Raw genomic sequence first — 18159 nt, 5'->3', positions numbered from 1 at the left:
CCTTACAGAGCTATTTACACAGTTGCAGAGGTGTAATTCTCCTATCATGCGTCAAGGTCTTTTGGGTGATAAACTGATTGACCTCTTTATCGTACTCCTTCAATAGCTCCTTTCCAAATTACTCTTAGGTGGTTTTTGTAAGGTTTCCCATAGCACTGCTAAACAAAATGTCAAGAGTCTGCTAAGAAACTGAGATACAAATATATCATTAAAGGCAGAAAAATTCCCATTCTAGACCTGTCTGTTTCCAGTAAGCGTGTATTTTTTTTGCCTGTTCTCACTTGGCATTCTTCTGCTCACTGCTCATTATTTTACTATTTTTACATAATTCTTATTTTACAAGTTTCCCGAAACCAGAGAGGTTCAGTCCACCCACTCTGCCCTTTGCCTAAAAATGCAGTGYGATGAAATTTGCATTAACACCTAGTCACTTCTCATGGGTGTGCAWTCCCATCTCCACTGTACATGCAGTGCAGGAAAATTTGGGAGGCAGAACCGTGAGTCATTTCACCACTAAGCAAATATTCAAGTTCAAAAAGTAGCCAGAGGCACATGTTTTAAAGCCTGTGGAGCTCTTCATCTAGTTCTGACTGAAAGAAGCGTGGTTCCTGAGGCTTCCATCATGCCAACATGTGCTCTGGGTGCCTTTGGGGCTATACTAGAGCTACCTGCCTTCAGATCATGTTTGGCTTCCTGGAGAAGAAATGAGAGAAGATAAGGGAAATTGGAGAGGCAGTATGTTGTGGAATGTTGCTTTGGCAGGCTTTCCGTGCGCTCTGCTGTAAACTGTTCATGTAGAGCACAGTTTGTGACCTCAGCCTCACACATGTACAGTTTGTGGGCTTAGCAGTACCTGTCATGTTTCATGGATTCATTGCAATTTTTTCTTCTGAAGGTCTGAAATTTTTAATTAATTTTTTWAAATCTGTATATGCACAATAAAAGACACAGATTACGTAAGACTTTGCACTATTCAAACTAATAGGATGTCGGTTTGGATTGCCCAAGCCTGTCTAGTAGTTAGGTTTAGTGTAAGGACAGTGTCCAGAACCCCTTATTCTGGGGTAGGGGGTCGGGTGCAAAAGTATCCAAACACAAAATGTCAGATTTTAGTTTCAGAAGACAATTAAATTCACAGGCTGTGACTGTTTMTTTTAGCTTKTGGTTAAACAGACTRTAYAATATATATCYTYGCACATASGTGTGAAAGAAAAGTGYCTTAATTGTTCAACTTATTTAGGATTTATTAGCATTTAGTGACGAAAAAGACTGTATTATGTTTAATCTAAAGTTAGCTTGTTTTTTGAACTTCTCTTTTTGTCTTGGGTTTGGGGTTTTCAATTATGTGTGCATATTTAGTTCACTCTTCTGTATTGCACCACACTTGTGCTCGGGACCCTACTAAACAAACAGACTGACAGTTCTGCAGTCAAGAACTAGAGCATATTACATGTCTCCTTTGAATACAGTATTTCAGGTTATAACTTTTCCCTTGATAGTATTTTTTAATCTGCAAATTTYGCAGTCAATGCAATTGGAAGGACCGGGAAAATGTAATGTATTTACATTTACAGGGGAAGAACAAAGTGTCCTACCTCACAGGTGAGAAGCTGGAGGGGAGAAAGTTGTCTGTATTGTGGTCTTGTGCCATGGTGGCATAGTGGTTGCTGTCATGGTCAGCTCTCAGTCTTCATTTTCAAAGACAAAGCTTTGGAACAAAAAGTGTTTAGCTAAGAGCAAATATTATAAGCTCTTCAGWGAGCTCCAGATTAAACTTTTTACTATTCAGCAGGTATAAAATCTCTCTTTCTCTCCCTACATCTCTCTGACCTACATTAYTTTTATTCCCACTCCTCCAAGGTCTTTCTTACTGATGCATGTCTAGTTAATATGAGATTATTGCTCTCAGCTGTTTACTACCTTGTGTACTGTTYCAGAGACAAGTAAAGGTAAAATATGTGAAAACTTGTCTGCTTTTTCCAGCCAGGCCAAATAATGGTTTCACCTTCACCAAGAAGGTGAAGTCTACCTTTCTTGCCTTTYTCCAGGGAAAGGTCACAAAAAGTTCAGGTAGTTTGCCTACATAGGTGTGATATTTAGTTCTAATTATAGTTATCCTGGACTTACAGAAGTGGTATCTCCTGGTAGTACAAAGCCGTGTGAACTCAGTGGTGGCGGAGTTTCTTCAGGCATGGTTGTACCATATTTGCAGTTSTATGTAGGCAATGGATAAAGAAAACATTTAGTATTTGTCAGGTTTTTTGTCTGTCATTGTCACTGTGTTTCTGATGATTTAATATTGTGCCCTGCTAATGCTGCCATTWCCTATTTTTCCACACACAGTTTTCACTTTGATCAGCGGAAGGTAGTGTGACAATACAAAAAAATTGGTCAGAAAAAGTCAGTAAGAAAGCTAATTTAAAAAGTTTCACTGTGAATATCCAGTCTCAGAGGCGAAGTATCTGAGATTGAGTGATGGTGTGTTTCAAAATGCTGGGAAAAGCCAGCATCATGCTGTTCCTCCTCTTCCTCCCACTGTTCTTTGTGCCATGTATGCTATGTGCATGTACTTAAATTGTGTGTGTTTGGTTTCTACATTCTTTCTGCCTCTGTTGCCTTGTTATCTGTAGTGTCCCTAACAAGTGACTGCATCCCTGGCAGACAGTGGGTGGGATATGCCAGTATGACCTGGATGCACGTTCAAGGCTCTTGAGAGTCWCTTCTGACTGAGGGAGATGGTCCCTGATTGTGTAGCCTCTGGAAGACACTGAGGCAGCCCTACAGCATTAATCTTGCTGTGGACATGGGCCACCAGAAGGGTCAGGTGCAGCGCACTGGGCCCCGCCTTGTTTCTTGTGTACATTACAGTGAGGCAGGCAAGTCCTCGCCCTTTTTTCCACAATCTGCCTCTTGCTGTCTGGAAATAGCAAAGGTTACAACAAAGCCTGAATGCAGGTCAGAAGCCCTGCGCTGCCATTCCCCGTCCTTTCCTCCCTGATCTTCTAGAGCTGCTGGCTTGGACCATAGGAACAGTCCTTCCAGGAGGACAGCGTCTCCCTGCTCCTGGTCCTGGCTGCTGGTTTTACTGGGYCCAGCCTTGCCTTGTCTTCTCACCTCGTCCAGGCTGCAGCACCCTGCTGGACACAGCAGGACCTTTCTAAGGGCTTGGGGGTGACCAGGCTGGGAGAGCCATGAATTGCCTCCTGGCACCCCATCCCCGCTCCTGGAGCTGGGGCTGCATGCTGCCCTCGCTGCCCCCAGGTACGCGGGTCTGGGCTGTGGGTTTGGAGGGGACCCCGTGGGGCTGGGGCTGGCTGGGCAGCTGCATCCTTCCTGAGCCTTGGCTTTGCTCACCCACTGCTGCTCTTGTAAGAATTGGAAGTGTCTACCCTGCTCGTGCTGCTGACAGCTCGTGAGTGTCTTTTGGGTCCTGCAAGGGTTTCTGCAGCTGCAGTGATTCTGTGTACTGCTGATAGGAAAGGTGTTCTGCACAAGCTTTCTGCTTTCTCGTACTTGACTGTATGTGTGCATGCTTTGGCACGCTTTTACCTTCAGAGTTTAAAGTAGTGTTTAAATACAACGTACTTGTGGTGGAGTGGTGATTAACCAGGATTTGTTGTGGTTGTACCAAGGCAGTAGCAGTGTGTATATTCACTTGAAGGTACAAAGTACTTGTRTCCAGCAGCTGAATTATGTAGGAATTATGGAAGAAACCAGGGGAGCAGTTGTGTATTGATATGTATAGCATATACATTACTCTTGCAGAGTTCCAGATTGATTACTAAACCTGCTGTACTTGATGAAGTTTTCTTGCCTTACAATGCAATTTTAAGGCCTAATAGGCATTTTTAATGTGTCCTCTTGTTCTTCTTCACAGCTGCAATTTGCACATACTGTTGATATTTCAAAACATGCTGAAAGGCAAACATCTTGAAAGTCAGTTATTTGAATTTTTTTTATTTTGCTCTTTAGATGACAATCAAAGCAAAACCAATGAAAAGAAAGAGAAGAAAATGGTTTCTCAGAAACCCCATGGTACCATAGAATATACTGTAAGTACTGTTGCATGGTGTGTTCATACCTGCTTTTTGAAAGTAGAGTTGTTGAGATTGAGAGGGAGGCAGSAGCACAAAACTGAAAGCACTAATTCAATACTTTCTCAGTTTGCACCTATCTCAATAGGGATTGCCCCTATTGATACCARTCAGATACCTCTGTATGGGGAGAGCTAGGGTCACATCTTGAATCTCTGTTCAACCCAGGTTTTCTGCCTCTTGCAGCTGYCAGTTCCCTTTTTATTTCTGCATTATGGCTCTCGAATATAGCAATGGTTTCGTTATTCTGAAAAATACTCCCATTCTGCCATGTTGCTTGGGTCATCAAGTAGTTGACCTGTGCTTGGTGTCAAGGTGATRAGATCTGTTTATCTAAGCTGGAGCAGGGCAGCAGTGTGCTAGCTTTGCCCARAAAGTCTGTGTGAGCCCTCACGTCCCAGTGAGGAGTAAGTGCATTCCACTGTCTATCATACAGAGCCTTGGTGGAAGGTGGTGTTCCAGCTGGGAACTGGAATGCCTGACGTGCTGTGGCTGCTGGAGGTGTAGTGAACTTTGCAGTGTGTGACCTTCTCCCCCTTGCCTGACCAGTTCCAAATACCAGTTCTAAATGTGCTGGTTTAAAGTTTTAAGAGAAAAGGAGAGGGCATCTGTAACACCTCTGCATTTTATCTACTGTATAGTGTGAGAGAATATTTATGTCCTTTTTTTTGATACTGGTTTATCACTTAAACTATTAAATAGATGGGGTGTTGAGGTCATCAAGTCTATTCCCTGCAAACAGTCTGTAGATGGCTTTAGTCCATRTAGTGTGCTGAGTGTGTTCAGTATGGTATTTTAATAATCAATTCTTTCTTCAGGCTGGAAATCAGGACACCATAAACAGCATAGCATTAAAGTTCAACGTCACCCCAAACAAGCTTGTGGAGCTCAATAAGCTTTTCACACAGACAATTGTGCCAGGCCAGGTAAACGTTTTATTKATTTGGGATTTTTGGACACCTGAAGCATGATTATTTGCCATGTACTTAAAAGATTTTTACTACTTACACGTATCTTTTAGTTACTTGGATACAAGGATAATGGATAGTAATTTAAAGCCCTCCCTCAAAATGAAATTCAGTAGATCATTACTTGGAATTTGGGGAGAGCAGGGGGAAGGAGAAGCTTTGTAATTGTAATTGCTATATCTGACTTGTTATTTATGTACTGTCACTAAAGCTTAATGATTACTCTGAAGCTCAAGAAGATAATACAGCTGTTGCAAGGGAGTTGSATTCTTAGGAAGCCTGGATAAATACAATCTATAATGCATTAAAGAAGTAGAGAGTTAGATACAGGAACTGAAATGTCTTTTTGCCATTACGTTTGGTATGAGTCAGTCTTCTGTAAGATGAGAAACAAATGGAGAGAGACTTTTTAAGAGAGTCCAGTGCTGGAAATGCAAGTGTGGAGACTTAGCAGCTGGCTCATGAAGAAGCAGCTGGCTCATGAAGAGCAGATCTCTGCATCACAGTCATGAGGAGATTGAAGYGTCTTGACTTGCAGAGAGGGAAACTGAGGCACAGAGAGGTGGTGTGGCTTGCTAAGAATACCCAGCATACAAAAGTTGCAATAAGGCAAATAGTTTCACTTTTCTGAACTTTCTTAAGGAGTACACATTGCAGTTGTGGGTGATCAGTATTATATTGTCTTGCTAGTAGAACATAGTATTTATAGTGAATAACCATTTAAATCTTGTGCCTCACTGTTGAAATATGTATTTGTATTTAGATTCTTTTTGTGCCAGAAACAAGTGCTGGGAGGCTGTTGTCTTCTAGTCCTGGTGCTCCGGTTTCTCCTKCATCATCAGATGCTGAATATGATAAACTTCCTGTAAGTCAGACATGGTTCACTGGTCTTAGATTCTCAAAATATTTTCTGATTCTGAAGCTGGGAATCAAGGCTGTGTAAATAGCAGGTTTTTGAGTTTGCAGGTCTTGTGTGTAGTGTATTGTGTAAAATTAGTTTGCTGTACTACAAAATTTACTGTGTCTTAAAATACTCCAAATTAAGGGAATTCTGAGTGTGGAAACCCACTACAAGTTCAGGGCCCTAGTCTATCAAAACTACTGAAAATAGTGTAGTGCATAATCTTTAAAGAATGAAAAGCTAAATATGGAGATTTTTATGCTGTTCTGCATGAAATCTTGATCCTGCATTGGGGTTCTTGAACACAGAGGCTGCTATTTGAGTCTGGGCAGTCAGTTTCTTTCTAGTTAAATGAATTGTGGTGGTACCCATGTACTGTCTTGTCTTTAGACAAGACTGACAAATTAATCTTTGTGAAAGGACTTGGCATAGCTGATCTTTCATTTTCTTTAGAAGGATGTTTGGCCATTATGATTAAATTTTACGTAGTCCCTTTGGGCAGTTTAGGAGCCTTTGACATCTTTAAWATCTACTGAAGTTAAAGTAATTAGTCATTTCAAACACATCACAAACGCTAAGTGGGGAGAATCTTGGAGTGATTAATTATGTGTAACCTTACCCTTATGCCTCTGTGCMACCTGCATGGAGAATCACACCAATGCTCTGTGAACAGAGGTTTCAGTGTAGATGATGTGGCAGGGCAGGCCCTCTCCTCATGAGATCATATAATTGAATTTTGGTGAGCTGACATGTCTTGATATTTTTTAATTTCCTGCCTCTTATTTGTATGTAGTTTTTGTAAGGTTGCAAGCAGTACACATRTACCTATAGACATGACCATTGCTTTTCTTCCTTAAGCAAAAGGAAAATAATTGTTTGAACCTGATCTTTTAGTTTTCAAAAATCTAGAAGTATATGACTCTCGTCCTGTTGCTCTGCACTGAACTTCTTGTTTTCTAAGGATGCTGATTTGGCAAGAAAGGCTTTCAAACCAGTGGAGAGAGTCCTGTCCTCTACTTCAGAAGAGGATGAGCCTGTGGTTGTCAAATTTTTAAAAATGAATTGTCGTTACTTCACAGATGGTAAGGTAGGTGGAAACTGATTTTTGGGCATTGTTTGAGATTCTCTTTGGATAAGTAAGTGAGAGATGAATACTGGGGGAGTCAAATGTGCTTCATGTTTTTAAAGAATGTAAAATTTATGTTGGCTTTATCTATTACTGCTGTGTTTCCTGATACTGTGATAATATGCATGTTCTTTTGGTTGTGTGTGTTGCTAGATACACAGAGAGAATTGCACTTTAGAGTTATGACATGTCAGGATTAGTTGTCCAGTTCCATCAAATTGTGCAACAGCTTTATAAAACGAGTACATGCCAATCTATTTCATTTATGACTTGAAGATAAATTTTAACTGTTTGCAGAGCAGTGTTTCCAAGGATGTTCATGTTGCATCTGCACTTGCTAATGAATGACGTGCAAGCCTACTAAAAGCATAAGTATTACATTATACAATCCTTTCTTTCACTTTATTGTAAGCATTCTTATAACATATGTGTGCCTACCTAAATTGCAGCAGCTGTTTTAGAAGCAAAGGCACAAAGATTAGGTAGTATTTTAGCCTTCTTTTCTTCTCAAGGCTGCAAAGCTCTGCCTACTTTGATATATCTGTTCTTGTTGACTCTGGTTTCAGTTAGCTGTCTGCGTGTTTGGGTTTTCAAGTTCTCTGGAATTTGTAACACAGGAGATGCTAATCATTGTCATTTCAACACTTTTTTCCCTTAGTCCTGACTTTTGTAAGATGGATGTGTTTACACCTACCATTTCTGGCTTCTTTTTGTATTGAGACTGTATTTAACAACTCTGCAATTTCACAGTCTGCTATTTTGTAGATCATAACACAGAACTACTTGATGTCTTGCATGTAAATTAGGGCAGTACTGTCACTTTGTTATGTGATGCTTGCTAGATGCAGAGGATACAGATTGCCAATTTTATGGCTGCAGGACTGAAAAAGTAATTTGCAGTCAGAGCAATCAAAAATGAGACAGCTTCTTTTCCAGTGTAGCTAAAATGCCTTGTTGCTTTGCTTCCTGCAGGCTGGGTGGGAAGYACAGCCTACTGATGTATTGTCTTCTGGCTTCTGGGAGAAGCCTCTTCACTTGGTTTTCATTCTGTCATCCAGACACAAACAAGCTTGTGAACTGAGTCACACAGGAGAAGCAAATAGGAAATACGAACAAGCTTTGCTTTATAAAGGAGCAGGCATTCATGTACTCATTTGCCAGTGCCAAGCCATAAGCTTGATATCTTACTGCTTTTTAAAAAAGCCCCACAAACCAAGCCTGTTTGTGAGCCTTCCTTGGCTTGCCTTGCATATGACCTTGGATAATTTATAGTACCTGCAGTGTGGGTTGTWTCAGTTGATCTGTGTCTCCTGCTTGCCAGATATCGTGATTTACACACAGCTTCAGAGTTGGTCTGGTGAATTTTGTAGTTCATGTGGAGGAGAGAGTGCAGAATCAGAACACTGTTCTGTCTCCTTTTGAAACCTTGACAAATGGTTTGTTGCCATGGATTGGTGCTGAATAATGGCTGATAGAGTGGCCTTTTATAAAATCCATGGCTAGAGCATATTTTGAAGAATTAAATGAGTCCTCTACAGCTGTGCAGAATATGCTTGGACCAGTCATAAAAGCTATTTCTAGGCTGGGAAGAAGCTGTCTCATACCATATCCCTGTATGGAGATGCTTTTTGCATGTACCTCTGGGAAGGAGATCAAGAGGATCTCTAATGTAGCTTAGCACAGTAACCTGGACATTTCCATGAGTAAGACTGCAATCAGCTGTGCTGGTTGCATGTTAATTCCAGAATAAAATGCTATGTACTTTTTTAAAAAAAATTAATCCACTAATCTGTTTTGTGTGAGATTGATTAACAATCACATTTTTAGTTTGTAGCAGTCAGCACTGAAAGTTTAATGGTTCAGATATCCTTCCTTATCAGCCAGGAGCTTGGGTGTTACTAAGAATTTTTTTCTTTGCTCTCCTTGCAATGTCTTGACTTGATGAAATTGGAAATGAAAGTATTTGCTAGCAAACTCTGCATGACACAGTATAAACAGGGAGGAAGGTGGTTTTGCTTTTTAGGATAGTAGCCTAAAATCCAGTAATAAATGATAAGTGCATTACATGTGATGTGCTGACTCTTTCTTCTCCTATTTTAGGGCGTTGTTGGAGGAGTCATGATAGTAACTCCAAACAATATCATGTTTGACCCACATAAGTCTGATCCTCTGGTAATTGAGAATGGCTGTGAAGAATATGGGCTCATCTGCCCCATGGAGGAGGTTGTCTCAATAGCTCTCTACAATGACATCTCTCACATGAAGATTAAAGATGCATTGCCATCGTAAGGAGTGCTCTTCCCTGATCTTACATTTGCAGATTTTCAGTAAGGTTCAAGGAAAAGGGGTGGCAGAGGGGGGAATGGAGGGGAAGAGTTTTAGTGCAGCAAAGTGCCAGCAAAGGAATGAATCACTTGTGTTGTTCTTCTACTTTCTCTTCAGAACGCTAAAGTGACATAAAACACAAATGGGTCATGAATGTGGGAACCACAGTGCAAAGGTGACCAGTATGAACCAGTAATTAATAAAAGCATTTGTTGTATGCCATGGTTGGGGTCTTGCACTGACTTGTCTCTAGAGCTGTTTCAGTGGATTTGAAGAGGTTTAGATTTGGACAATTAYCATGTTGCCAGGACTGTTCTCAGAGGAGTATTTCAAACTTTTGAAGATAACAGCACCTTAACTGCCATCTTCAGGACTTACAGAAACACCAGACTGTGGAATACTCTCAAAATATTATCTCAGAACCAAAAATGCATTGATAGTTATAATCTATAATGCATAATTAATTTTTCTGGGGTGGGCTACTTTAATTTATGCACAGACCTGGCACTGCTTATGTATTTATTCTACGCAGGGTTTTGTTCTTATGGGCAATACCTATTTGCTCAGTGAAATTCATTTACTTCCCTCCCTTTTCACATTTCAAGGAAAGCTTTGCAGATACTTGTTACACTCTTTACTGGAGTGTTTAATAACTTCTTAGCAACTTTTAAGTGATGAGGATCTTGCATTCACATTATCCTCAGACTTCTTAGCAGTAATGAAGAGCTCAGGTTTTATGTTGGTACATTTTTTCAGAATTTTCCATTTAGAAATGTTTTATGATTGTCCTGCTTTAAAAAGAAATATTTGGGGAAGCCTGCATTCAAACAGTATGTTTGAATAATGGAGACAAATAAAAGAAGAAAGCTACTAACTCTGTTGCCTGTTTTGCMGTAAACATGTTCAAACAGGATGCAGCTTATCTCCTATTTGTTTTCCTCAAAAATACATTTGTACTGACTAGGGAAGCATGAATGGTTGTAGATATTGACTCATTGTCAGGTGTGGGAAATGATAATATTAATATGATCTCAATTAAATTCCAGCAGCTAAATACATGTCCTGTGGTTTTTGTTACTGAACTTCTGATGACTTGCACATTCTTATTACATGTGTAACATTTATTCACCCAAGTGGCATATTCTGCCAAGTTGTTTACTCATTTTATTTTGGTATTACACTTCCAGCATTTTTCTCCATTGTCTTTAAAGTCACTTATTTCCAGTATTGTATGTTTATTTTGGAGAAGGTTATTGTTCATTGAGTTTCATGGTTTAAGTTGATATTTAGTTTTTCTTTTCATTTTTTTTTCTGTTTCCATTTTGCTTTTAACATCCTGTGTACATCCATCATTTCCCCTGACAGTGACATACCAAAGGATCTTTGTCCTCTGTACAGGCCAGGAGAATGGGAAGACCTATCCTCTGAGAAAGATATCAATCCTTTCAGCAAATTCAAATCCCTCAGCAAGGAGAAGAGGCAGCAGAATGGGGATGCATCCATTTCTCTGGGCACCAAACAGATAAAGCCTTCAGATAAGGAAAAGTCTGCTGATTTTGAAGTTCTTCAGTCATCTGAAAGTACGGGCTCGATCAAATCAAAGTCTCTGGAACTTCCCAACAACATCACTGCCACGGAACATTTGGAAAAGTTAGATGTGGATTCATGTACCAAGGACCCTTCCAGGGAAAAAAATGCTTCAGATACCAAAACCAAAGAAAAATCCCTTCTAGGAGAAGGAGAGGATGRCTTCATTGAGCTGGAAAAGACATCATCTCACATGGATAGAGGGCTGGACAGGAAAATCTCAGTAACAAAAGGCTTGCTGGCTGACCCCAGGGACTTGGGGAGAACTAAGCAGCAGGTAACCAAACCTACTACAGAAGTCCAGGAGCACTTGACAGTTGATTCCTTGGAAAAAAAGGACAGTGTTGAACCTAAAGCTGACTTAGACTTAGAGCTGTGTGAAAAGCAAGATGTTATTCCAGAAGTAAACAAGTGTGTCAGTTCCCCGACAGGTAAGGTGGAGACTGAATTGGACACTAAGAAAGAGCTAGAGAAAGATAAACTTATTGAATTTTACCTCAATAAAGATGGAAATGGGTCTCAATCTGAAGACTTACACAAGGCTGAAATCCAGAAAGGTGAAAACAATAAAGCAATTGGCATAGACCTTACACTTAGCTGTTCAAAGTCTCAAGCTGATGAAGTCCATACAGTTAAAAGTATGGAGCTTGATTCCTGCTGTGTTGAAAGGAAAGCACCTTCATTAGAAATCAACTCAGCAGCAGCAGAGGAAAAGGATCTGAAAGAGTCTGTGGRCTCTTCATTAGTACCAGCTGTAGACAAGACCTGTCAAGAAACACAGTTAGACAATCAATCAGAAATCAGACTGTGGCTGCTGCAGAAAATTCAAGTGCCAATTGAAGGTAGGTCTGGTTATCTTTGTTTCCTCTGAGACTTGGACAGCATTATGATGGTAACGTTTGAATTGACAGTCTTCTGCTCTAAATTTCTTCCTTCTGTAATACGTGGTCTCTTTTCTACTCTTTGTGTATTTATTTTTTATATTATCTGCTSTCTTCAAATTATCTAAGCTTGTAGTTTGATAAGTAGCTTGTGTGCTCTTTCCACATTCAGTGATCACTGTTTRTATAATCTTTACTTCTGTTTGCTGGCTTTAAGAAGGACAGTGAAAAGTCATCCAGTTTCAGTATTGGCAGGGATGCTTCATGGCCTAGGAATTGTCACTCCATATTGGTAACCATTGCTGCCTCTTTGAAGTCTGTCAGTGTGTTTCTGATAGTATCCAGAGTAGTAGAGCATTGCTGTGGAGGGGAGTACCGAAGTATTCTTGACACTATTTGTGTGTGTCTGGTGTCTGTCATGCTATGGAAACCCTTAAAGAAGTAGTAAATAGGAATACATGTATAGTTCTGCTGACTGATCACTTTTTTCTACATTGGTCATTGTGTTTTCAGAAATTATTCAGGCTGTCACTGGAATGAAATCSAGTAACASAATAACATAGAATGAAATCTCAGTAAAGAGTGTGTGCACACATATTACCATTTCCATKGCAGCCCAGTGCCTCTAAGCACTAMTCCACTGTCCTGGAGCATTGATGCTCGTCTCTGACCTAGCTTTACATCAGGTGGAGAGGCACAATTAAAGTGGAAGTCTTTATTTTAAGAACAGTTGTTCTTAAAATGGCTTTTCCTTTCTTTCATAAGCATTTGTATCTTGCTGGTTATTTTTGGTCGTATGTGTACTCCTAAGATAAAGAAGGCAACTTCAGTGTGATTGAGGCTATAGTTTAAGAAGCAGATTTTTTGTCATACTACCAGTTTAAGGAGCTTAAACTGCTCTTAGGGTTGACCCTGTCCCATGCAGACAAAAGSTGCTTGTATGGCTGTGTGACCGACAGAGTTGAGGAATTGATTGGGCTTTTTGTGTGTGTGTGCATGCAGGATTACTCTTCAACCAGATGGGATTTCTGGACCCAAACATTTTCCCTGTACTTGCCTGCTTCATGTTGAAGGCAGCACCCAGCCTGGTCATCTCACCTATTTGCTTTACAGGGCTGTTCTGCACATGGCTGTAACAGCTGAGGAAGATACAGGCTGTGACAAAATGGGAATGAATGGTCTCAATTTAGGATGGACATGGTTTTACTAAACCAATTGTGCTCTTGAAATCAGGTGTAATTCTGTGTGTGGTGCCTCTGAGTATTCCTCTGCACAAGATTATTAATCTTTGTCACAGCATTTCATCACTGCAGTATTTGTACTGTGCTGTAAGCAGCCTGTTTCTCTTGTGTCTTGTTTAGATATGCTTCCTTCGAAAGAGGAGAAGAGCAAGACTCCTCCCATGTTCCTGTGCATTAAAGTAGGCAAGCCCATGAGAAAGTCCTTTGTGTCTCAGAGCACGACCGTGTCTCAACAGTACAGTAAAAAGATAAAGCAACCAGAGTACTGGTTTGCTGTTCCTCGGGAAAGGTAAGCTGCACTCCTATTAGAACAAAAACATCTTGTCTGCTAAATTTGAAGTGTTTTCTAGAGTTGATTCTGACATTCCCTATATGGTCTAAGGTGTGAAATGCAGCAGGGATACTGAGGGATGCCCTCATTTCATTGCATACAAGAGACATAAAGCAGTGTTTGTTGCTGGTCTAATATGGCTCTCAGTGGGAAGGAAAAGGAGCTCAGGTGCCACTTGAAGATGGAAAGAGGGATATTATGTGCAGCTAACATATAAAAGAACTGGGAGGTGATCTGGGTTTCATCTGTAGTGCAGGAAGTGAGGGAAAGGGGAAAAGGGGAGCAGTGGCTGGAGAGGCATGGAATCCATTAAGGTGTCAGTGTTAAAAAAAAATAGGTATTTCACATGAGCAAAAGGCATCATATGGGAAAAGGGAGAGAACCTAACTAAACAGRTATGAGTATTTCTGTCTTTCATCCCATTAAAAATAGTTCCTTTGTASTGAAATTGAGGAACATAAATGTTTATTAATGCATAGGTGTGTATTAAAGCATAAATATTAAAGGTGTGTATGAATGATGCAKAAATACTACTATAGAAAAAAGCTAACCAACAAACTAGAAAGGTAGAGGTATGTGATTTTCAACATAAATCACCCAAGAATTTTCACTGGCTTTGAAGAATCAAATATGTGATCCTTTTCTTGATAGAAGGTAGCTAGAGCAGTTCTCTTATCTGTTGATGAACCAAAATCAGTGATTCTGATATCACCAGGAAGGTGGAATCTGAACTTGTGATCCATCTCAGAGGTGTCTCTTTCAGATACAGTTAAATTTTTTTATAATTTTTATTTAATAACTTTAATTTTCTACATKTAGCATGTGTGTTGATTTGTTTATTTTTTGTTGTTTAAAAAGGAGCATTTTGACTGTCTATARTAGTATGGAAGTTGCTACTCTAGAGGTCTTCTTGGAGGAGAGGGAGACATTTAATCCAGCTGGAGTGTGGCTATTGGGAGCATAGCTGGATACCTTTTTGGTTTGCTTGCTATCTGCTGATCCCAGTCCTTGACTCCTCAGGGATTGCAAAAGGGTGGGTTCAGAAAATTCTAGTTTGAACTGTGAKTAAATACTTCAAGGAGCTGGGGTGGTGCTGTAATACAACACAAGGTCAGTTACTGCTTTGAGGATAGTGTAGCTAACACTGAATAAAGCTGCTGAGCTCACTGAGCTCATTCCTAATCATTGCTCTGTGCAATAGGCAATCTGTCAAGCTTCTTACCACACACTTGGAAAACAGCTTTTCTGATTGTCCTTTTGTGAGCAGAAACTTTCTGAATGGTGAGCAGACCTGATCCATATATAAACTGAAGTGTTGACAACTGGTTTATACTTCAGTTTTTATAATGAGAAAAAAGTAACTTCTGCATTGAGCTACTGCAGCAGCACTTGGCCATGCTGGCTGACAGACCAGAACTTTGATGTCGCGGTTTCTGTTTGGATTATGATCAAAACTAGTGGTGAATGATTGGTTATAAGATTGAGTGTTTTTCGTGCTATTCATGCTGATTTTAACACCACAGAATTGYATGAAAGATGAAGTAGAACTTGGAGCAGAAATTAAATGTGAGATCCACTCTTTTGTATTAATGGAAGACATGTCTTTGCCTCTTGAACAAAACAGTGTTTTCTCCAGGCTCTTGAATGTTTTCCCAAAGCAAAACACAACATTTCCTACYTGTTTGGGATATTCTTGCATCAGTATTATGTAGAATATAAATGTAAGTGTTGCATCTGGAGAATGCCATGAATAGTAGGTTGTTTGGGATAACTTCTCAATGTATTTTAGATGTAAAAATRCATGAGATAATTTACTAAGTTTAAAACTTTTTGGAATGCTATTTATATTCATGTGTGAAAATGCCAAGAATATCACTCTCATCTCGTTGGCCACAAAGCAGCATAAATAAAACATTTTGTCCAGTACAGTCACAGTACCTTGTGTAGCATCTTAATGTTTTGTAGTAGTTAAAAAAAAAAAAAACAAACAACAAAAAAACCAAACAAAAATGAAACAAACAGTCCAAACCTGGAGAGAGATTGTAAATAAATTGGTCTGCATGTCTATATTTAGTGTAAGTTAAATCTTCCTCTGATTTGCTTTAATTACATTTTTTTCCGTGATCATAGTGTTTRCTGTTGAAACAGCTTCTGTCATCAGTTGTGAAAATGGCTCCATTTTCAGCCTGGGCCCCATAGTCCACAGCTCCCAGCAGAGCTGCTCTTCCATGTGCAGGCTACTGCTGCTTTCATGGCTCTGTACTTTTAATTTTTAATTTTTTTTTTTTTTTAATTGGAAGCCTCTATTAATAGAGAAGAGTTTTAGGCTGATATTCTTCATAAATGCTGTCACTAAATCTTGTGTCTCATTTGCCTTTTGTGCCTGCTGTTCTCTCTCCATGCCCTGCTTCCCGGGTGCCGCGTGTGTCCCGGCACGCGTTGCCCTGTGAGCAGAACAGCGTGGCTGAGTTAATGAGTGACTGCAGCACTGCTTTGTGCTGCCTGCTTGGTCACAGCAGTGCTCACCTCAGCATGCAGAGGGGGTGCTGGGCATCTTCAGCTGCCATATATGCAGATCACTCAGTGTAGGGCAGCTTCTTGACAGGTTCAGCTGAGCAGAGGGACATCCATGCTTTTGGACACAAATAACAGACATTGACTCTTTTGCTGGGAAKTCTTGCAATGGGTATAGCTTACAGTATTAGAGGGTAAGTGTGTGCTCTTATATCATGGATTTATGTTGGTATGTAGATTTYCCACCCTAGTGGATTTTGAGTAGTAGTAGCTCAGAAATTAGGTCAGGCATTTCCTCAAGACCTTGCTGAGGAAAATGCCTTGCACTGAGACAGAGATAGTAATGCAGAATTTCTATGTAAATAATAGTATTCACTAGTTCCTTAGTCAAGAAGTAAATCTCTTTCATTTTCCACAGTGTAAATTTTGCAGACAGGTTTGGTTTATGAATGTATAATTTGCACTGAAGTTGATGTAAAAGACACTGCACTGAAATCATGCTGCTGAGAGAGCATCCACTTTTTTGCAAGTTTCTTCTTTGAAAGCAGACAGATTTTCAAGGAGGAAAAGTAAAAGTAGTTGAGTCTTGCTTCTCTTTTTCAGTGTTAGCACCCTGCCTCATTGACTTCTGTGGTGAGGTTTGGTTTGGTTTGGTTTGGTTTTTGTCACTGTTTCTGTGGTATTTCCTTTTTTAGAGCAAGATATTGCTTGGTTGTGACTCCTGTTAGTGTGTAGTTAACTAACCCTGTAGTTAACGTAGTTGAGGCTGAGAACTGGAAGAACGTGCAGCACAAGTGTCTGGAGTCAATACCTAGATGATGCTTCCATGCAATTACACAGGGCTTTGCATAAAGGGATGATGATTAGGAGGATCCTGATGATGAAGAATCATTCTTCCATGCACCTGTTAATGGAATGGAATAGGTAGCATAAAACTTAGATTTGGAATCCTTTTAAACTAGCTTTCTACAGTACTCCTAGACTCCTGATWCCAAACTGTACAAAGAAAATCCATGAAAATCTGTTTGTATCTATAGCTTAATGTCTTATAATGAGGGCTCATAGAGGTTTATGCTGKCTCCGTAAAGCATAAGAGGGCTTACAGTACCTCAGTTCTCATAAGATTTGTGAAGAATCATGATTTGTTAAAGCACGTTTAAAACAAAGTCAGAGGATTCCTCTGGATTAATTTCTTTCTCTAGGCCAGGAGCAATGGTTGGACTTTGAGCCTTTTGAACATTTTTKTTCTGGAGTTACTAACTTCAGGTTTCTATAGTTGCCTGTTTCTCTGTTAGTACATGATACATTCATAAATGTGATCACCAAAACAGCTGTTGAGTTCTAGGATAAWTTTTTTTACAGCTGTCCATTTGGCTGTAAGAAAGTTCCTTAAAAACTGTTTTTTCTGTTTAAAAATGGTCTCAAATGTTTTCAGTTTGATAACTTGGCAATAGCACTGTAGCATAATGYTAGGATTTTATTAGCAGAGCATCCCTTTTCAGAATGACATCACCACTATAGTCACTTATTTCTATTCTGTGCTGCTGCTTCTTAAATCTGGAGCATCTGGATTTATTTATCAACTGTCCATTGCAGAGGAAAAACTTAGTTATGTACTACTTAAATAAACTGAACATACAGAGGTCTGCGGAGCCTTACAGGAAATGTTCTGAGTATATTGAGGAAGTTGGTTGATGYTATTACAAAGCTGCTTTCTGTCATCTTTTGAAAGGTTGTGTTCACCAGGAGTGTTCCTTAATAATTGGAAAGACCAATGCTGCAGCCATTGTCAGAAAAATCGAGGAAAGTCTATGGGAGCATAGGGCAGTTAGCTTCWCCTCAGYYCCTGGGAAGCAAGKCCTTATAGACACCATTTCCAAACCCATACAGGGAAAGAAGTGATCAGGATCAGCTATCATATATTTACCAAGGGCAAATTGCTTTTCTACTGACCAGATAACTTTTCTGTTTGAGATTGCTAGCTCCTTGAGCAAGGAAAGGGCAAAGAATTGTTGTTTTACCATCACATTACTAAGACTTTCAACACAATCTTCCATTGTATCCTTAAAGCCACATTAGCAAGATATGACTTGGACAAATAGATTACAGCTGGTTGTGAAAGTTACTGGACCATTGGGCTCAAAGGGTTGGTAATTGGTCTGAGTGGCAGCAAAGTACAACTGGTTTTCTG

At 39.9% G+C, this 18159-nt stretch overlaps 1 protein-coding gene across 3 annotated transcripts in view; it reads left to right on the top strand.

Annotated features, from left to right (window-relative positions):
• The window catches only part of NCOA7 (nuclear receptor coactivator 7), an 84396-nt gene that overhangs the window by 55222 nt on the left and 11015 nt on the right, over positions 1–18159 (top strand). For 2 of the 3 annotated variants that reach the window (XM_057363609.1, XM_057363610.1), the window contains 7 exons: positions 3973–4052; positions 4913–5020; positions 5826–5927; positions 6925–7050; positions 9190–9374; positions 10780–11843; positions 13244–13412. In XM_057363609.1, coding sequence (XP_057219592.1) covers positions 3973–4052; positions 4913–5020; positions 5826–5927; positions 6925–7050; positions 9190–9374; positions 10780–11843; positions 13244–13412 — 1834 coding nt within the window. The remainder of the gene's footprint in view (positions 1–3972; positions 4053–4912; positions 5021–5825; positions 5928–6924; positions 7051–9189; positions 9375–10779; positions 11844–13243; positions 13413–18159) is intronic. The other variant, XM_057363611.1, reaches the window with a different exon arrangement.

The sequence above is a fragment of the Malurus melanocephalus genome, unplaced genomic scaffold (genome assembly GCF_030028575.1).
Source record: "Malurus melanocephalus ecotype Western Australia unplaced genomic scaffold, MMel_1.1 scaffold_29, whole genome shotgun sequence".
In the NCBI taxonomy this organism is placed as follows: domain Eukaryota; kingdom Metazoa; phylum Chordata; class Aves; order Passeriformes; family Maluridae; genus Malurus; species Malurus melanocephalus.
Note: the sequence above shows the minus strand (reverse complement) of the source record. Positions and strands in the feature narration are given on the sequence as shown.